General features: G+C 35.2%; 1 protein-coding gene across 1 annotated transcript; it reads left to right on the top strand.

Moving 5' to 3' along the window:
• Nucleotides 1-8514: 8514 nt before the first annotated feature.
• LOC132641553 (sphinganine C4-monooxygenase 1-like) lies at nt 8515-22512 on the top strand. The gene is made up of 2 exons (XM_060358594.1): nt 8515-8836; nt 21718-22512. The coding sequence occupies exons 1-2, from the start codon at nt 8603-8605 to the stop codon at nt 22270-22272; spliced, it is 789 nt and encodes a 262-aa protein (XP_060214577.1). The 5' UTR covers nt 8515-8602; the 3' UTR covers nt 22273-22512.
• Nucleotides 22513-22973: the final 461 nt, after the last annotated feature.

Genomic DNA, 22973 nt, shown 5'->3' on the forward strand with positions numbered 1-22973 from the left:
AGACGATAAAGTTTTTTACAAAGTGTTGTCTTGTAATTAATTTGACGATTCCAAACCCGAACATGATACGATGACTAACCGTTTAAAATTTGTGATAAAGTAATGCTCATAATGTTGAAAATAAAAGTAGTGATATTAATAGTAGTAGCAATAAAATATTATAAAAAAAAAATTAGCTCGTCAGTTAATTTAGAAACCCGAGTAAATTAAATAAAAGAGGGACAAAATTGGGTGTCAACATATTTTATACATAGTATCCCATATTGACAAAATCAAGCAATATAAAAAAAAAGTGAATCCCATATTAAAAAAATAAACAATATAAAAAAAAAGTGCAGACTTTATATTCGTAGCAAACACTAATATAATAAAGTTTTAGATACGAAGCACAAACTACAATGTTATATTAATCGTGTTTTGACCATAATATATATATATTATATTATATGCATAAAAATAGTGCAAACTAATAATGTCCGAAAGGATGGGCCCATACTAAACAACACCAAGCAATATAAAAAACGGAAAAGGGCCAAAATTACCCTTGAACTTTGGGAAATAGTTCATCTATACTCTTCGTTATACTTTAGGACCAATTATATCCTTACCCTTATACAATGGGGTCAATTATACCCTTATGTCTAACAGCTGCCACGTGGCATCATCCCAGCCCTTCAAAATTATTTTCCCCTCAAATAATTTTTTACCCACTAAAATAACTCAACCCGACCCGATTTTTTTTCCAGCCAAAGTGATACGGACCCAACCCATTACCCCTTGGCTGGAAAAAAAAATCGGGTCGGGTTGGGCTATTTTAGTGGTTAAAAAATTGTTTGAGGGGGAAATAATTTTGAAGGGCTGGGATAATGCCACGTGGCACCTGTTAGACATAAGGGTATAATTGACCCCATTGTATAAGGGTAAGGATATAATTGGTCCTAAAGTATAACGAAGAGTATGGATGAACTATTTCCCAAAGTTCAGGGGTAATTTTGTGTCACGACCCAACCCCGTAGGCCGCGACTAGTGTCCGTGCTGGATACCCAAACGTACCCAATAACCCAAATCAGCATATTAGCAGAATATATCAATATAAAAGTCAGTTGGCGTTACTAGTTATCATAGATGAACAGATATAGCACGTGGAAGCCGATAAGGCTATCACAGATCATATTAACCCAAAACATATACAGAACCCACACGTATGTCTACAGACCTCTACGAACAACAAACAAATCATAAGACGGGACAGGGCCCCGTCGTACCCCAGAATAGCATACATATGCACAATGGCAAAAGACTGTACCAAAACGTAGGCTCCGGACAAAAGAGCACTTCAAGACAGCAGAATAGAATTCTAAGCAGGCGGATCAGCAAATCGGTCGTCTGTAACTGCGTGGCATGAAACGCAGCCCCCGAAGAAAGGGGGTCAGTACGGAAAGTGTACTGAATATGTAAAGCACGGAACGTAGTAAACAAAGTCATAATCGAAGCAGAAGGTACAAAAAATGAACGGAATATCCAGAATAGCAAAATGCTGATCATAAAGCATAAATAGTGCATGCAGAAAACATATGTTATATCTGGTCCTATTACGGAACAAAATCATGACCGGAATAGAACGTACAGAAAACGAGTATAATATCCAAATTATCAAATGCATATTTCCAGAACATAAAGAGTGTATGCAGAAACATATGCCATATCATATCTGGCCCCCCACCAAGGGACTCGGTGAACAGAACGTGGTCGCCACCCCGACACTGGCGCCACAACACAGCATAACTCCAGAGTAGGGAATAACTCCGTAACATATCATATCATATCAGAATGTGCACATGTCGAACATATCAGATGGCCATATCATATCATATCATATCATATCATATCATATCATCATATATCAGAATATGTGTACATGGCACAACATACTCCACAACCCATGTACATGTATACCTTCTCCCTCACATCGAGACGCGGCGAACAATGCAGTGGAATACGCGTGATAACATATCCTGGCCCAGGCTCAGTGAAGAAAACATTGAGGCATCCACGAATGGAGTAGTGAGAAACTAATGCAATATAAAATATAACACATTTACGGAGACTCAATAGCATAATTCAGATGACAACCCATATAAAGAAACTAAACGGTAATCATAGCGTATGCCTTACGGATGTCACAATGGTTTATGTCAAAATAAGTTTTCTGAAATTGTTTTCATGTTTCAAAATACGTTGTGGGACTTACGAAATACTTCAAAACAACTGTCGTATAGTAGTTAGAAAAGTAGCCAAGAGTTTCCTTTGAATTCCACTTCAAAATAAGCCAAACGGAACAAATCAGAAAAATCCGGGAATAATGGGCCCACCTGGGATCAAATGAGGTGGCGTACATAATTTACGTATGTTACACTTCATAACATCACTTATGAGAGTTTTAAAGTAGTCGGGTCCTATTTGTGCAAGTTCTAGATGTTTAGGCAATTTTTTCCAAATTTTCATAACATATTCAATTCAATTCTACTGAATGAAAAAGGGGCAAATTTAGGTAAGGATTTCTAAGAGTAGAGTCGTCCCCAAGGCTCATATCCAAGCCTATCATACCTAGGACATGCCAAGAGAAGAATAGGTAAAGCTTTACATACCTTATTCGCTCCTTACGCTTCTCCAAATTCAAATCCTATTTCGTCCAAAATCTACAATTGGTCATATTTACCAAATATTAATCATAAGGCTTTAAGAATCCAATCTTAACCAATTCTTGTCTACAGAAATTTGGGCAGCATCTCCCCTATACATATAGCATCCCCGAGAATTTAACTCGGCCCAAAATAATTCAACAACCACACCAACAACATAAACAATCACTACAAAACACAATATAGCACAACTAGTCTTCTTTCTAACATAGTGCAATAGCTTCCATTCCAACTTCACATTTCCAAACCAATCTCAATGTTTTCATATTCATTACTAATCAAGATCGCTCCAATACAATTTGGAAGCATTTCATATCATTTTACAAAATATTCACCAAATATACAAAATATACGAATTTTCCACCAAAACCATAATTCATCCGAAACTTCTAATCTTCAACATACATATTCATAACACATTTTCATCCTCCAATTTCATTAACAATAATCATAATTCACACCTTAACAATTTCATTCTCATCATTACTTAAATCTACCATAAAATCACAAAACTTCCCATAACAACTTAACAACCAATCTTTCATGCCAATATGGATTAGTATCCTTCCAAATCCACCAACCAACATAATAATCCACATTTAGAACTTCACTTCCATAATTACATAAAAACTACATTAAAATCACATAATTTCCTATAATCATTTTCAACAATTTTCCATGCCAACTTGAACCATTTTCTTCCATTTCCATCACAAGGCTTCAACAACACAATTAATATAACAAATAAAATTTTAATCATCCCTTTCCATGCATACCATTTTCGGCCATACATATATATATATCCATAACACAAAATTTTCATACTCTACATTCCTTTCCACATTCCACAACACCTATATATATTTCTTCCAAGACAATAGGAGTGAAATCTTACCTTTTTCTTCTTATCTTCTTCACTTGTCCAAAGTGTTAAATCGACGAAACAAGCGGTCTATCTTCCGAAACAACTATACCACGTTGTAGAGGACCCTTGAATTAGTAGAAATACCACAAGAAAATAATTTTTGGGACAAGATTTTAAGGGGCTAGATTTCCTTGGTCATGGCCGTATGACCCTTCAACTTTTGCTCTTCTTTCTTTGTTTTTCTCCTTCTCTTGATTTCTCTTGAAGATTCTTGTGATAAAGACTTATTTATCACATGGAAAATTTTTAAATGACTTGGGTTGGGTCTTTTATTTTGGGCCATGGCCGGATGGCCCCTATTGGGCCTCTTCTTCTCTTTTTTTTTTTTTGTCATGGGCTTAACCCGGTTGGCCCCGAGTTAGGCCTAGCCCACTGACCTTTCGACCTTAAAACGTCCATATCTCCCTGTACCGACGTCACCTGAGAACCCACGACCTATGGTTGGAAAGCTAATTCAATTATCTACAACTTCTATTTCTTGGTATTTTTCCAAATTCCAAAATTATAATACCGTTTTTGCCCCTAAAAGTCAGGTCACCCGAAAACGTTTTCTTAAAAATATTCGTTTGGAGGGCTTCCACTTTGATTTGGCCCAAGGGTCCTTCATAAGTTGTGTTTAAATTTACATATGTGATTCATATAACTTGTCACATGTTCCAAAAAAAAATCTTGATGCGTGGGCCCCACCTCAGCTTATAAATAATCCGACGTTAAAAAATACGGGATATAACATTTTGGCCCTTTTCCGTATAAAAAAAAAAAGAAAAAACTATATAAAGCATGAGTTTAGACCCATGCTTCGTCGTCCGTTGTCCCTTAAAAAAAAGGGTGGGTCCCATACTAAATAACACCGAGCAATTAAAAAACAAAGGAGGAAAAAAAGTGAAACTCACCATCTCTAAACTCATGGGAAAAAAAAGTGGACCTCATATTAACAAAATCAAGCAATATAAAAAAAAAAGTGAACCCCATATTAAAAAAAATATAATGTTAAAAAAAAAAAGTGCAGACTTTGTATTCGTAGCAAACACTAATATAATAAAGTTTTAGATACAGAGAACAAACTATAATGTCATATTAATCCTGTTTTGAACATAGTATATGCATATATATTATATGCATAAAAATAGTGCAAACTAATAATGTCAAAAAAAAAGTGCACCCCATAAAGGGTGAACCCCATACTAAATAACATCAAGCAATATAAAAAAAAATGGAATCCACCATCTCCAAACTCACGGTAAAAAAAAGTGGACCCCATATTAACAAAATCAAGCAATATAAAAAAAAAAAAAAAGGTGAACCCCATATTAAAAAAAAATTAATGTCAAAAAAAAAATGTAGACTTTGTATTTGTAGTAAACACTAATATAATAAAGTTTTAGATACAGAGTATAAATTACAATGTTATATTAATCGTGTTTTGAACATAGTGTATATATATATATATATATATATATATATATATATATATATATATATATATATATATATATATATATATATATATATATATATTTTGCACTATTTTTATGCATATATATATATATATATATATATATATATATATATATATATATATATATATATGCATAAAAATAGTGCAAATTAATAATGTAAAAAAAAGTGTACTCTATATTAAAAAATCAAACAATATTCATGTAATTTCCAAAGTATCTCATTAAGTCAATAATGATGGATTCATTGCCACGTGCGTATCAATCCATTAGTGGGAGCAAATGAAACTGCTTTTGTTCAAAAGGTTAAGTAGTCAGACCATATAATTTTCTTTCTTTTTTTATATTAGTCTGAGATCTAATCTAGATATTAAACTGTTGTATTTTCTATTCCGCCATGTCATTTATTTGTTATGTTTACTAAAATAAATATACTTAAAATATTTATATTTTAAAGTAAGATATAATTTAATTATTTTTTTATTTTTATTCTTACCCTAATAAATGTGAAAAGAGATTAATGTCGTAAAAAAATATATCAAATGGAGATCAAATAATGAATAAGGTAAATTAGTCAAATTATAATTCTAATCGACGTTTTCTTAAAAACCATGCAAAAGACAATATGACAAGTAAAATGAGCTAAACCGAGAATATTTACTAAAACTTAAAAAATTGTATTTCTTCGTTTAAATAGAAAATCAATTTTCACTTTGTTTCGTTTTAAACATGTAAAATTAATTTAATAATTTGAATTAGAATTATCCAAATCAAAATTTGATAAAAAATAATAAGTGTTTTACACCTTTAAATTAATCGAATTCAAATTGAAAGTATCAACTGATGCTTAAATATTGCTATTGTTTTATCTCGAAGAGAGAAAAATAATTTCCTTTTAAACAAGTCTTCTCTTTTAAAAAATATTAATAAATTTGCCGATTTTGTATTTGTAGCAAATATTAATATAATAAAGTTTTAGATACGGAGCACAAACTAAAATGTTATATTAATCGTATTTTGAACATTATATATATATATATATATATATATATATATATATATATACATATATATATATATAATCATTATTCAAAGAAACTACATACATATAAATGAACTATAATTTAAAGTGTTGGGCCCGTGCGCAGCACGGGCATAGACCGTCTAGTCTCCTTAAAGAAACGAAGATATGCATATATCAACATTACAACTTTTATTTTCTTCATTCTTTTTCTAGAATATTTGTATTTTGACCAACGATTGTGAATTAAGGGTGGCAACTTCGATATGAACATAGTTGCAGACTTATGAATTAAATAATGAGGGCGGAAAAGGGGGCGCCTTCACCTAAACACAAAGTGTCGTCTTATTACTACTATATATATATATATATATATATATATATAGTCCTCACAAAAAATTTTAAATTAATGTCAAACTTTTCAATGAATTATTTTTAGGTCCTTTTTTATTTTATAAAATAATTTTTTCAAGAATGTAATTTTAGCCTAATAAAAAAGTTATGGACAATTCTATACGTCGCCTTTGAAATCTATAATTTATTATAAATACATAAAGTAATTATGCGGTAGAAAATGTGTCACGTTATACGTATTTAATAAGAATTTCTACTTTTATATTTTAAGTTTGGGTCCCGACTTAGCACAGACCTTCCGTAAATAATTAATTATTACAAATGAGGATGATAATATATATATATATATATATATATATATGAGTTTTGCTAGTCTACAGGTTGTAGGATAGCAATGTACCCATCTTTTAGTTCATAAAAATACCCTTGCCACCTCATAAATATATGGGCTTTCTTGTCTTTTACCCCAAATTCCGCCAATTTTCAGAATCTTCTCACTCCTCTTCACTCACTACATTATCTCTCTTGGAAACCATTTCTGTCCATTGCCTCTTATCTCTGCAATTTACTTTCTAGCTCGTGAAGCTTCACACAGCACCAATTAGAGGTTTGGTTTCCTCTAATTGGTGTAAATTATGTGATTAACAAAATATATACAAATAATAAATTGAACCAAAATATTTTAAATTTCTTTTTTCCATGTTCCAGACTTCACCTCTATATAACAGTTTCAAACTGTGAAAAATGCTAACAACAATACACAATAACAAAATCAAAGTTCAAACACAAAACACTCTTCATATATATATATTGGAGAATTGCTTAAATGCCTCATTGAATCACTGTTCCTCAAGTGCATTATTCTAGAGTATCAAAGCTTCTCATAGTCATATCCTTCATTAGCTAGAAAATAATTTGCCTCCCTCCAGACATGTTTAATCGTGGCCTTGTTAGCCTTTAGCAAATATTGACAGTATTCGATAATTAATAGGTTTAAGTATTGTATGTTGAATATGCTGTATGTGCATATTATTTAATTTGATATTGAATAACGTTTTTTCAAGTTCAACCCAATGTTTAGCTAAGAATGACAACTCTATAATGTTTTTGTATCAGTTAAGGTTAAATTTCACAAAGCCAATAAGTCAAATGTTACGAGTTACTCATGTGAAACAACCCCAACAGATTCCTTGTTTCGTTTAAATTGGATTTTTTTTTTAAAAAAAATGAGTTGTACGCAGCGTGAATCTGAATTAACTAGACATAAAATTTGGCCGGTTGTCCGGCTTTTGGTTAGCTGTTTAGTAACTTGAATTTTAGTCATCAAAGAAATATTGTGTTCCTTGTTTTTTTAATGCAACGAACTCAATAAAAAAACTCTATGAAATTCAATTAAACTATTGTTCCTAGTAGTTTAATTGCAAGCACTGAAATGACATTTGCTGCTTATTGTTTTCATAAAGCTTGATTTATTAGAAATATATAAAGTAAATTGAACTATATAAAAAAATCTTGAATTGTGCGTAGGGTTTGTGCCAAAATGTACAATTAGGATGTGACTTCATGAGTAAAATAAAATCTACACAGACTCAAGATAAACTCCCTAAAGCAAATGCGATATCCGGACAATAATTCTTAGAAGAATTTCTAAGAATTTTGTCAACATGAAAGAAGTGAAACCTTGACTTTTGACTTGACAAAATTGAGAAGACAAAAAAATACACCAAGTCCTGCAACCGTAAATGTGATGGCAAAGTTATTCCTCTAATCAGTCCAAAGACTTTCCAAGTTTTCCTTCTACTAAACGTCTGTACACTAGCTAGCTACATTGAGAATTTTTACGTAATTAGCATATATATTGATGTACCGTGAAATTACGGGATATTCAATGCTAATTTCTTAAGCTTTTGTAACTCTTTAAGCACTTTTGTTGTTACTTTTTGTGTATTTATGTCGTTTTGTAGGATAAGATGCCCGAAGAGCATAACAGAGCAAAATAGAGCAAAAATAGAACAAACAACACTTCCTGGCAGCACATGCTAGCAGCACTTGCTGCAGCATGTTGTGCATTTCAAGAAGATATAAATAAAAGATCTTGGTGTTCTCTTTGTACTTTGAAGGTTAGTTTTAAGGAGAAACAGAGATGATGGGTAGTGAGAATAATTATGTATCAGATGAATTGTTGGGAACATTTTTACCAATAGTTGTATATTGGGTATATTCAGGATTGTATTCAATGCTTGGGGGTATGGATAATTATAGGTTACATTCAAAGAAAGATGAGGATGAAAAGAATTTAGTGTCAAAAAAAGAGGTTGTTAAAGGTGTTCTTCTTCAACAGGTTGTTCAGGCTGTTGTTGCCACGCTTTTATTCGCGGTTAGTTTACTTTGATCATCTTTAAATTGATGTAAAGTTTGGTTCTTTTTATTTGGTTTGAGAATTATTATGCATCATCATGGACTAGATTCATAGTTAGGTGTTGAGGCTTATATGATATTGATGACTTATTATGTATATGCTTGTTTCGTCTTTTTTTATGGATCATAATGATATAGAGGATTCACCCGTAAGGTGTTAGGTGTGGAATTGGCCAAACAAGTCAATTCTTTTGTTCACATAGTCGTGATGTAAGCGCTTACCTCATAATAGTCGTGATGTAAGCGCTTACCTCATCATAGGAAATTCATTCCTATAAATAGGTAGCTTATGGTTCATTTGTAAGACATCATTAAGATCATTTGCTATACACATCCCAAGAGAGAAAAAAATCTAAGAGAAATACTCTTAGTGAAAGGCCTAAGTAAGAGAAGGTCTTTGAGAGAATTTTCTGTGGTAAAATTCTTGAGTGTAATTGGGATTGGGGTTGTGAGGTTGAGTGTTGTAAACACTTGTAATATTTCTTCTTTAATAAGATCTGCAGCAGCAACGTGGACGTAACTCTCACATTGAGGGTGAACCACTATAAATCTGTGTGTGCTATTTATTCTTCGCTTACATCACGGCGTAAGTAGGTTCTGTCTAAGGAGGTTGGTATTTAAGTGGTCCAGCTGTTGTCACACCCCTTTTTTTTACCCGGGAGGTTAAAGTAGAAGTATGACGCATTGGAGATTCCTGTTTTTTGTTGGTTTGTTAAGGAGTCGCCACCTAATTATTTATGGTGAATTAGGACACCTAAATTTATTAAAGTTATGTTTAAAGTTAGCTCTGTTTAAGGTCTGCGAAATTTAAGATTCTAGGTAAGGGTTCAATTAGTCTAAAGGAAAGGTATTAGGCACCCTTTAAGACCCATTAACAATGGTTAACCGACCGGACTTAAAATTAATTAGGCTAGGTATAAATATAGTATTATAGAAAAGAAAGTAGCTTTGTAAGTATGGCTAAAGTTATAGATAAAAATAGAATGCTATTTAAAATAAAACTTGTAGAAAAGTAATAGTTGCATAAAAGAGTTTAGTTACAAATGAACTAAAAGAAACATGATGTATAATGTTTATATGTATTTGGAGAAGATGATTAACAAATTTAAAAGAGTTATTAAATAAAGTTTTATGGAAAGACTATTAGTTCAACGTATATTGCGCGAAGGTTGTTTTAAACAAATATGTATTTCAAGTGTTGGAAAGAAACTAAAGTGGAACAGTTATCTATGAAAACTAGTTCGTTTTTTTTTATTTCTCAAAACCAGCTAACGTTAGTGTGTAAAATTTATGACGATTTAAACTTCTAAGATAGTAAGCATAAATTATGATTACTTTAGCCAAAATATATTGTCATGCTGTTTTTGAAAATCAATTATTCTAATAAATAAATATTATAGATACTATAAATAATTTTAACATGAAAGGGAAATGAAACCCATGGAGCTGATTGTTAGTTTCTCTTTGAATTAACTACCCATTACTAAACTAAACCCCTTAACGTCACTAAGGTTCATCTAAATTAACAAATAAAAATGTTAGTCATGCAATACACATTAAATGCACACAAAATAAAATAGAGTAGTAGATGTAATGTGAATAGGCTCAGCCCATTTTAGACTGCTGTGATCTGTTGCTATTGGGCTTTGGCCCAGCGAAATTTAATAGATTGCTGTGGATGTGCTGACTCGAGAGGAGGATTCCGTTGGGCTTTGTCCCGACGCCGAATGCGGGAGATGACGAGTCGCTTGGACTCGTATGCGATAGTCATGCATAAAAAGAAAAGGATTAGTATATAATCAACTAATGAAGTTAAACATGTAAAATATAACTCAAACACAAATCAATAGATTATGTATATACTGTATATATTTAGATATATCTCATGTATACACATTCATAAGGATATATAGAAGGTTAATATTGGAAAGCTTTCTCCCTAAAAAAAAAATGTAACCACCAGCAGAAATCCAATAAAATCAGCAACTGAAGTAAAATTACTCATGAATTAAAACTAACCGTTTTTTTTTTCAAAGATCTTTAGGCAAACTCAAATAGAGCACACAATGGTTTAGAAGGATAGAGTGGGTTCATCAAAGGTGGCTGGCATTTGTTACTGTTAATTCCACATTAATGGCTAGGCATGTTCAAGCTAAGTGGAGGTAATGGACGTCCCTTCAGGTTTTAGTGTAGAGCATGCTCTCATTCCATAACAAACAGTGACAAGAACACCTAATCTTAGCACAAGAACCAACCTACTTACATCATAATCACAATGAACAGATAGGGAGTATGGAAAACTGCTAACAGATCATATGCTTAGGATCATCAACAAAAGGGAAGAGGGCTCTACTTTCCCATATTAAGCAGAGAATAAATGATCTTGTTTTATGCTTTATTCATCACAACATGAGCCCACTTAGTCACTGGGGAGGGGAGATACCAAAGTAAACCTGATTCATAACAACCTGCAAGGAACAGAGTAATACGCAAGCCAAGACAAGACACTTAAACCACTAAAACTCAGCAGGAACAACGGACTTCTAGCTCTTAGCAATCAAACTTGAAATCTACATTACGACTTTAAACAGAAAGAGAAACAAATAAAGAGAAGGAGGCGAATATTACTCTTTGTGAGTGCAATGGTTTAAGGAAAATGTATTAACTCGAATGGGATTAATCCTTATGCATACAAGCAAATAATTTCCCTTATACAAGAGATTTATCAAGAAGGAATCTGAACATAACAGTCCATTTCTGTTCCTAACTTTAACTAATGCTTCACAGCAGTCATGAGGTAAGGGTTCGTGACTTGCCAAAAAGGAATTTGGACTGCCATTAATCATATTAGACCATATATTCTGAATTAATCTATTCAAAACCAACACATAATCACAAAAAAAAAAGATTGAAGCAAGAAAGATAAATGAGGGAAAGGATCGAAGGTTGTTGTTATTTTCTACGCACGGATATTGCAAAACAGCTTCATTTCTATGTTAATCTTAAGTTATGAATTACATAAAAACCTCCCCATATGACGATTACTCATTCGCAACGAATCCCTTTTGATCCCAACTACTGAAAATACACCCAAGGCCTATACTTTGTACCTAAAAATCCTGTCTATACTAATATTATTCAACAAACATAAAGATGACCAGATTGTCCATGAAACAGCGGAAGCATACGAAACTTAAATCGAACCAAAAAATTAAACCAACAATCAACACTCAAGTATAATTAAACATGAACTAAAAAATGCATAAACACGGCTAAACTAATAACTAAACACATAATGACTGAATAGGAAGAACAATTAACTCGAATACAGACATACTCGTAATCCAGCACACATAATCATCAAATCAGTAAAACGCCAAAAAAAGAACTAAAGGGAAAGAAAATCACTTTTAGAGATGACAAGATGATATATATTCAAGACAAGCATATAAGACTTTCGCAGCATAAACAGAGTTCAAGTAGGACAACTTATCAAAGCATTAGGATCATTTTCAGTTATTGAGGAAAATTTATCATCGATCGCAATTTCTTGTATAGATTCAAACACACAGGTTCAGTTTTTCACATGAGAGAAGGGATATTACGCTAAGGGATATAAACGAGCGATTTAAACGTACCAGATTAGAAATAAACTAAACTAAACTAATCTAACTACATAAATTTACCCAGAACAGAGCTGAACGCAGAAAACAAGATAAAGATCAGATCAAATCAACAAACCACATCGACATAGGACATAATCATTTCATTATATCCAAATTCGAGTAAACTAATTATATATCAGAATACATCACTCAGGACAAATAGAGCAAAAGAGGGACAGTATTGACCTGCTTTAATTATATACATGATATACTTAAGATATACACAACCCAGTGTGTATATCGGACGTATAGCGAATATATACCTTCGCCTTATCTTAATAGTTCATTGTATACCATATGTATATTTAGTTCTAAATGGGTTATGAGTTCTGGGAAATTCAGCCTAATCACCCAAACTACAGTTTACATTTTAAATTCAATTAGCAATTAATCAACCTATCCTAACAGCTCCCAAACATCAAAAATGATATGACGACAACGAAACTACATAACTAAAATAGCAGAATCAGCTAAAAATTTAACTAAAGCAAGGACTAAAGACTAGGAGTAATAAATGTATCGAGGTTTACCTGTTTTGTGCGCAATGAACTGGGGTGTCGAGGTCGTCGAATCTATGTTTCGAACAAGACGAACTCAAAATCAACTGAAGAAATTAAAGTTTTAAACAGAAAATGAAAGGCTAATAGAGTAATCGTTCGCTGTCTTTGTTGATTAAGATTGATGCTTTGGTAGGGATTTCGGTTCTAAATCTTCTCCGTTGATTCGGGTTTCTTGTTCCTAAAACAAATAAACCATTCAAGAGCCAAAAATCCCCCCTTTTCCGGATCAATTTGCCACCCATTTATAGGGTTTTAGAGGGGGCGTATGAGAGAGAGGAAGCGGGGAACAGGGGTGAGTGGGTGACAGAGAACGCGGGGGACAGGGGTGAGTGGGAGAGAGCGTGGAAGAAGAGAGAGGAGAGGAGAGGAGAGGAGGCGGCGGCGAAGAAGAGGAAAAAAAAGAGGCGGAAAATGGGATTAGGTTTAGGGTAAAGGAGAAGAGGAAAAGAAGTGGAGCGGGTCGGGTGCTGGGCTGGACTGAAATGGTAGTGGGCTGGTCCGTTTATTTAGGGGTAATGGGCTGGTCCGTTTAGTATTTTAGTTGGGTTAAAATGTGGATTGGGTATTTAAATGTGGGTTATTTATTTGAGTAGGAAAATAATGTTGTATTGGTATTTTGGGCTATTAATTTGGCTGAAAATTGTTGATCCTTCCTCCGCTATTTAATAATTCTTGGGCTTCTAATTTAATAACTGGTAAAGATGATAAATAATTAATAATGTAAAAGTAAATATTTTGCGAAGCGTTGTCTTGTAATTAATTTAACGAGTCCAAACCCGAAAATGAAATGATGACGAATCATTAAAAATTTGTGGTAAAGTAATACTTGTAATGTTAAAAATAAAAGTAGCGAAAATAATAGTAGTGAAAATAAAGTATTTAGCTCGTCAATAAATTTAGAAACCCGAGTAAATTAAATAAAAGAGGGACAAAATTGGGTGTCAACAGCTGTGACCCTCCAATCTTTCCTGGGAACCTGCTTACAAAGGTCGGATTTGGGATTTAAATCCTAACAACTGGTATCAGAGCAACAGGTTGTGTTGTGATTTAGAAACGATGGGAGGCGAAGATGGTACGACGCACGGCATCGGTAAATTCGATGGTACAAATTTTGCGTTCTGGAGAATGCAAATTGAAGATTATTTATATGGCAGAAAGCTTCATGAACCTCTGAGTCCGAAACCAGAGGAGATAAAGCAAGCAAATTGGGATCTCCTCGACAGACAAGTTCTGGGAGTCATTCGACTGACGCTGTCGAAGAACGTTGCTCACAACGTGGCAAAGGAGAAGACCACCGCAGATATGATGAAGGTATTGTCTGACATGTATGAGAAACCTTCGGCAAATAATAAGGTATTTCTCATGAAGAAACTATTTCATCTAAAGATGATGGAAATGCTCATGTTGCTGCACACATAAATGAATTCAATACCATTGTAAATCAATTGTCATCGGTAAAAATTGATTTCGATGATGAAGTACAAGCTCTAATTTTGTTGGCATCCCTACCAAATAGTTGGGAGCCAATGAGAGCAGCGGTTAGTAATTCTGTCGGCAGTGACAAACTAAAGTTCAACGATGTTAGGGATCGTATCCTTGCTGAGGAGGTGCGTAGGACAGATTCAGGAGAGGCATCGACGAGTTCTGCTTTTAATGTTGAAAACAGAAGCAGAAATTATGACAGAAACTACAACCGAAATAGGGGCAGATCGAAGTCAAGGAATGGCAGGGGTCAATCCAGACCAGGACGAACACATGAGTGTTGGAACTGTGGAAAACCAGGTCACTTCAAGAAGAACTGCAGGGCGCCAAAGAAGGAGGACAACAAGGGGGCTGGAATCAACGCTGCTACGGAAGACATTGGCGATGCGTTGTTGCTATCGGTTGACAGCCCGATAGACTCTTGGGTGCTTGACTCAGGAGCGTCCTTTCATACCACCCCACATCATGATATAATGACAAACTACGTGGCTGGGAATCTCGGCAAAGTTTATTTAGCCGATGGAGAGCCGCTAGACGTTGTTGGCACGGGAGACATTAATTTGAAGATGTCAAATGGATCCTCGTGGAAGATTACAAAAGTTAGACATGTTCCAAAGCTGATGCGAAACCTGATTTCAGTAGGTCAGCTTGATGATGAAGGATATGATCTCAACTTTGGTAATGGGTCTTGGAAGGTGGCGAAAGGTGCTATGGTAGTTGGCCGAGGAAAGAAGATTGACACTCTCTACATGACGGATAGCTGTCGTGATATTGTTGCTGTGGTTGACAACACAAAGAAGACAGATTTGTGGCATTGTCGGCTTGGGCATATCAGCCAGAAGGGGATGAAGCTGTTGGTGACAAATGGCTTAATTCCGGAGCTGAAGACGGTGGACCTTCATACGTGTGAGAGCTGCATTCTCGGAAAACAAAAGCGAGTAAGCTTCTCAAGTGCAGGCAGAGAGTTGAAGGTCGAAAAGCTGGAATTGGTGCACACAGACGTGTGGGGACCTACCACTGTACCCTCCCTTGGAGGATCACACTACTACGTGACCTTCATTGATGATTCAACCAGGAAGGTATGGGTTTATTTTATGAAAAATAAATCCGATGTGTTTAGTGTATTCAAAAGATGGAAAGCCATGGTCGAGAATGAAACAAACCTCAAGTTGAAGTGTTTGAGGTCCGACAACGGTGGAGAATACACTGATGGTGATTTCAAATGGTACTGTGCCGATAATGGGATCAAGATGATGAAGACTATTCCTGGAACGCCGCAACAGAATGGAGTAGCCGAAAGAATGAACCGAACGTTGAACGAGCGTGCTCGGAGTATGAGAATACACTCTGGACTGCCCAAGACATTCTGGGCAGATGCAGTCAATACCGCGGCCTTCTTAATTAACCGAGGACCGTCAGTTCCCTTGGATTTCAGAATTCCAGAAGAAGTCTGGAGTGGCAAGAAGGTAAATCTTTCATTTCTGAAAGTGTTCGGTTGCTTATCATATGTTCATAATGATGATACGGCTAAAAGCAAGCTTGATCCAAAATCAAAGAAGTGTTACTTTATTGGCTATGGTGACACCGAGCTTAGGTACCGATTTTGGGATGAACAAAATCGGAAGATCATACGAAGCAGGAATGTTGTCTTCAACGAAGAGGTACTGTACAAAGACAAGCTGCAAAAGAATTCAGAATGTCAGGACAAGGAATCGGAAATAGTCGATTTGAGGGACTTTCCGACACCTGAGCCGCAGCCAGGTACAACCGAGGCAGAGGAATAAACAATCCGAGAAGGTGCTGATGAAAGTGCTGATTCTGAAACAAATGAACAGACGCCAATCACAGAACTGCGTAGATCATCCAGGATCAGGAAGCCGCTTCACAGGTACTCTCCATCCCTCAACTACATTCTACTCACTGATAGAGGGGAGCCGAATTGTTATGAAGAAGCAATGCAAGTCGATGAATCAACTAAGTGGGAGCTGGCAATGAAAGATGAGATGGATTCACTATCGGCAAATCATACATGGGAGTTAGCCGAGTTGCCAAAGGATAAGAAGGCATTGCAAAACAAATGGGTTTATCGGATAAAGGAAGAACCCAATGGAACCAAGCCAGTCAGCACTCCCTTGGCTGGACACTTTCGGTTGTCAAAGGATCAGTCGCCGACAACCGAGGATGAGAAGAAGCAGATGGACAAGATGCCTTATGCATCTGCAATCGGTAGTCTTATGTATGCAATGATATGTACAAGGCCAGACATTGCACATGCAGTGGGAGTTGTCAGCCGATTTATGAGCAATCCGGGAAAGCAACACTGGGAGGCTGTGAAGTGGATATTCAGATATCTGAAAGGCAGCTCGAGTTCAGCTCTGTATTTTCAAAAATCAGAAACAGGATTGCAAGGGTATGTTGATGCTGACAACAATGGTGATGTTGATAGCAGAAAGAGCACATCCGGGTATGTTTACACCTTCGGAGGTACTGCAATCTCTTGGGTTTCCAAGTTGCAAAAGATAGTAGCTCTCTCTAGTTGTGAGGCTGAGTACGTTGCTGTGACGGAGGCCACAAAGGAAATGATGTGGCTACAATCTTTTTTGCGGGAATTGGATCAGGACCATAAGGGGAGTGTGCTATATTGTGATAGCCAAAGTGCCATTCATTTGGCAAAGAACCCGGTCTATCATGCTCGAACGAAGCACATACAACTCCGGTACCATTTCATTAGATCAGCTTTGGAAGATGGAGCGCTGGTGCTTGAGAAGATCGCAGGGAGTCAGAATCCAGCAGACATGCTGACAAAGGCAGTGACGATAGACAAACTGAAGCTATGCTCAACTTCCGTTGGCCTGCACGAAGTATGAAAGTAGGAAAGAGCTGCTGCATCGATCAAAATGTGAAGACAAATTAAAATTAGTCTTCAAGTGGGAGATTTGTTAGGTGTGGAATTGGCCAAACAAGTCAATTCTTTTGTTCACATAGTCGTGATGTAAGCACTTACCTCATAATAGTCATGATGTAAGCGCTTACCTCATCATAGGAAATTCATTCCTATAAATAGGTAGCTTATGGTTCATTTGTAAGACATCATTAAGATCATTTGCTATACACATCACAAGAGAGAAAACAATCTAAGAGAAATACTCTTAGTGAAAGGCCTAAGTAAGAGAAGGTCTTTGAGAGAATTTTCTGTGGTAAAATTCTTTAGTGTAATTGGGATTGGGGTTGTGAGGTTGAGTGTTGTAAACACTTGTAATATTTCTTCTTTAATAAGATCTGCAGCAGCAACGTGGACGTAGCTCTCACATTGAGGGTGAACCACTATAAATCTGTGTGTGCTATTTATTCTTCGCTTACATCACGGCGTAAGTAGGTTCTGTCTAAGGAGGTTGGTATTTAAGTGGTCCAGCTGTGACCCTCCAATCTTTCCTGGGAACCTGCTTACAAAGGTCGGATTTGGGATTTAAATCCTAACATAAGGATGGCTGAGTTAGTTGAGCATGAGACTTCCATAATGGAGGTCTCAGGTTTGAACCCCCTGCCTACGACAACAGGGTATTTGCCTTCTGGATGGAGCTCGTCGCATGGGGCTTGTCTAGTGCGGGTTATGTCTCCTGTGTGGTTTGCTATTTGCTATTGCACAGGATCGGAGTTTACCCTATGTGCACCTGAAGGGTAGCGGCTGTGGGAACCCTTGTTATAAAAAAATAATGATATAGAGGATTCATATGGTTAACTATTGAGGCTTAGTTGATATTGATAACTTGTTATGTACGTGCTTGTTTGGTCTTTTTTTTGATGCATCGTAATGAAATGGAGGATTGATGTGGTTAACTATTGAGGCTTAGTTGATATTGATAATTTATTATGCATATGCTTGTTTGGTCTTTTTTGTTTTTGATGCATCATGATGATATAGAGGATTGATATGGTTAACTATTGAGGCTTAGTTGATGTTGGTAACTTATTATGTATATGATTGTTTGGTCTTCTTTTATGCATCATAATGATATAGAGGATTTATACGGTTAACTATTGAGGCTTAGTTGATATGATAGTTTATTGTGCATATGCTTGTTTGATCTTCTTTTTTTTTTTTTTTTTTTTTTTTTTTCCGTTTTTTGTTTTTTTGTTGTGCATCATAATGGTTACAGAGGATTTATATGGTTAACTATTGAGGCTTAGTTGATATGATAACTTATTGTGCATATGCTTGTTTGGTAATTTTTTTTCTTTTTCTTTTTTAAATTTTTTTGTGCATCATAATGTTTACGGAGGATTTATATGTTTAACTATTGAGGCTTAGTTGATATTGATAACTTGTTATGTACGTGCTTGTTTGGTCTTTTTTTTTTATGCATCGTAATGAAATGGAGGATTGATATGGTTAACTATTGAGGCTTAGTTGATATTGATAATTTATTATGCATATGCTTGTTTGGTCTTTTTTGTTTTTGATGCATCATGATGATATAGAGGATTGATATGGTTAACTATTGAGGCTTAGTTGATGTTGGTAACTTATTATGTATATGATTGTTTGGTCTTCTTTTATGCATCATAATGATATAGAGGATTTATATGGTTAACTATTGAGGCTTAGTTGATATGATTGTTTATCGTGCATATGCTTGTTTGATCTTCTTTTTTTTTTTTCTTTTTTTTTTCGTTTTTTGTTTTTTTTGTTGTGCATCATAATGGTTACAGAGGATTTATATGGTTAACTATTGAGGCTTAGTTGATATGATAACTTATTGTGCATATGCTTGTTTGGTCATTGTTTTTTCTTTTTCTTTTTAAAATTTTTTTGTGCATCATAATGTTTACGGAGGATTTATATGTTTAACTATTGAGGCTTAGTTGATGTTGGTAACTTATTATGCATATACTTGTTTGGTCTTGTTTTGATTGGGTTTAGATGCTTCTGTCTGACTTTTCTTTTTCCTTGGTAGGTTATTGATGTTCTATAGATGTTCTGGGATGTGTTCATTACCTTTATCACTATGTTTCTTGGAAATTTCTTCATAGATGCCTTAACATTCTTAATTTCAGCTTAAGATTAGAAATTATTTGATTCGTGAATATATGATTTCATGAATGGTATGTGTAACTCATAATTGGACGATCTGTATCACCACGTGGGGTGGGACGGAAAGGGTAATCTGAGGAAGCGATGGCGGTACTAATAATTCTGTTGCCCAAATAGTATTTGTTTTTAGGAAAATTCCACTTTTTGAATTATTTTCATTGACAAAAGGGAGGAGCTTTTTTATGCTTGTCTACGTGTGTGTTCCTAGAATTTCCTGACAGCTGGATGGTAAAATTGTTCTGTACCTTAGCGTGTTCTTATATTTATTATACATTTTTGGTAAAGGAATCTCATCTATCACATTAAACTATGACCAAAAGCTTCATTGGATGTTAATCCGTAGTTACTTGTATTACTCATCATTTAGGATGAATTCCTTCATGCACAGAATGAGAAGTATGACTTCTTGCTTATGTCAATCACAAAATGTGCAATTTTTTTCCTGGCTTGACTCGCCTCTAGGCTACTTCTGCAGCTGTACCGTAGTGTTTTATATCTATAGATTGAAATTTTCTTTATGAAATGTCTCAAGGTTTCTTGAACCTAAAAAGTGATAATAGATTCTGTTATCTGAACAGAAATTTCATCTTTTAAGTTCATATGAATTTCTTTTGATAAGGAAATTTATATGAAATTTTTTCTCCAAAATATATATATATATATATATATATATATATGAAATTCTGAAATTTGCAGGTTTGATTTTCCTTGAATGGTAGGGAAGTAAGAGTTCTCTAATAATCAGATGCAAAATGTGCACCATCGGATTGAGTTATTTGATTTTATAAAGAAAGACTGACTTTGAAGTTCTTCTAGGACAATAGGTTGTAAAAGCGGCTCAATCGGCATTGTTTTGATCTTAGCTGTCGATGCCGATGCTTGAGATGGTCAGAAACTTCATGTTTTACTGCTTCTCTCTTAAATGGAGTGTGTCGTATCTGGGTTTCTGCGGTTCAAAATAAGTTTTTAAAGACTGCATTCTTCCGTGTCAATTTGCTCGTTGCTTCTAATGATTATTCAAGTATTGTGAGGTTCGTGGGAAATATTAGGACAGAATAATTAGAGTTTTGTTCAATTGAAGGGCCCAGCTCTGGGGTGGTGGTTCCCATGGCAATGGAATATGTGCTCAATCTTCTGTTCTTTAAGTTAATCAACAAAAAGTAGAGTCCCTGCTTGACAAAGGAAGACTTCCCTATAAAAAAAGTCTTAAATACTCTTCTGCATTTCTGTTGTCTGCCCTTTTCTTGGTGTCCGTACGTATTGCAAAGTTAGTTGACGCCAGAAGTAATAGTTGAGAATGGTGTTGGGGTATCCATGACCTAATAAAGCTTTTTTCGTGCAACTTTCGATGTGTTCGGAGGTATGGAAAGACTAAAGTAATGAGATGATCTTTTCAAGCTCAATTTCTGAGCCTGGATGTATTGAGGGATAAATTCGTTTCTTTAACCTGCAAAGAAGACATATGAAAAGGAGACGCTGTGGTCTTGTCTTTCCTTTGGCTAGCGTTGATATGTGTGTAACCTAATTTGCAAATTGACTTTCAAGCGCTCATATCTATCCCCTTAAAAACTGTACTTTTTTAAACTTACTTCGTTTGTTGGCACTTCTCTATCTGTGGTTGTCATGTGGTGATTAATTGGGTCTCTTGAGTCTTAAACTCAATTGCACTGCTTTTGTTTCCTTTCACTTTGGTAAGCCAGCATGTGATTCTGGGACCCACGAATCAGCACCTGACTTTTCATTTATGATAGCAAAAAGTGTACTTTTCTGACCCTGAGAGGGAAATTGATAAGTCTAATAGGGAGGGCTAGCTCATACCATCACACTTAAATCTCTGATCAATGAGGTACAAATTGTACACCTTTTGTATGTTCTGATAAGTAATTTAAGTATATACCATGTGGAGTTTCACTTTTCAAATTTCTTGTACTTTCAGTATCTCATGCACTCGATTCTCATATTCTTGTTCCACATCATGTCAAATTTTATGTTTGTATGTTGACTAAATCTTGGTGTCTGATTATCTACTAATATTGAGCAGGTCACAGGAAATGATGGTGAATCTGATGGGGATCAACATGCTTCCATCTTTGTTCTTGGAAGGCAGTTCTTTGTTGCCATGGTGATTTTAGATACTTGGCAATATTTTATGCATCGGTACATGCACCAAAACAAGTTCTTGTACAAGCATATCCATGCTCAACATCACCGGCTTATTGTTCCGTATGCATTTGGAGCTTTGTACAACCACCCTTTAGAGGGCCTGATTCTCGACACAGTCGGTGGGGCTTTAGCTTTCCTTGTATCGGGCATGTCACCACGGACCTCCATCTTCTTTTTCTCATTTGCTATGATCAAGACGGTTGATGATCATTGCGGACTATGGTTGCCCGGAAACCTCTTCCATATCTTCTTTAAAAACAACTCGGCTTACCATGATATTCATCACCAGCTTTACGGGACCAAGTTTAACTATTCACAGCCCTTCTTTGTGACATGGGATAGGATATTTGGAACGTACATGCCATATGAACTTGAGAAGAGACAAGAAGGAGGTTTTGAAGCTAAGCCTGTTAAAGATTGCAAGGAGCATTGACAATACTGTTAGTACATGTTTGTCATAGAGTATGTACCACTGCAATTTTTGCCTTCTTCAAATGCTTAGTTACTTACTTATTTTGTATATAGTTAAAGGTTTCTGCATATATTGTTGTATAACTGGTGTTGATTTCGAGGTTGGAAAAGGAATAGGAGTAATAGTTTCCTTTTTAAACATTGTCTCAGATCTGATTTCTGGTATATCAAACTGCAGGCAGAGATAAAATTTCCTAAAATATATTGTGTGCCTTCACTTGTTTAGTTCAAAGACACCTGGACATGTGTGGTGACTTTCTCATTGTTTTTTTTTTTTTTTGGATTGGTACTATTTAAACGAGTATCTGCTGCCGCCAATCAACACTGGTACCAGATAACTCTAGTACTTGCTTATCGAGGCTTAGGCAGAAAGGAGGAATCACTTAGTGTTTTTCGTCCTTGTTGTTTCACCTCTTCATTGATTAACTACTAGGCCACAACCTTCTCATCAATTCTGACATAGCTCTGGTTAGGGCTCTGATTTGGAGCTATGTTTCGGTCAAAATCTTGGTGCCATGCTCTAGACTCAGTTTTGGAATTTGGGAAATTGGATAGGATAGGACCTGCTTCAGTTTTCCAAATATAGTTATGGTGGTTATGGTATTATTTTAATCTGTATTTAGATACCTCTTCTCTGAACAAGAGTTAAGAAGGATTGCTCTT

Source organism: Lycium barbarum, chromosome 5 (assembly GCF_019175385.1).
Source record: "Lycium barbarum isolate Lr01 chromosome 5, ASM1917538v2, whole genome shotgun sequence".
NCBI lineage: Eukaryota > Viridiplantae > Streptophyta > Magnoliopsida > Solanales > Solanaceae > Lycium > Lycium barbarum.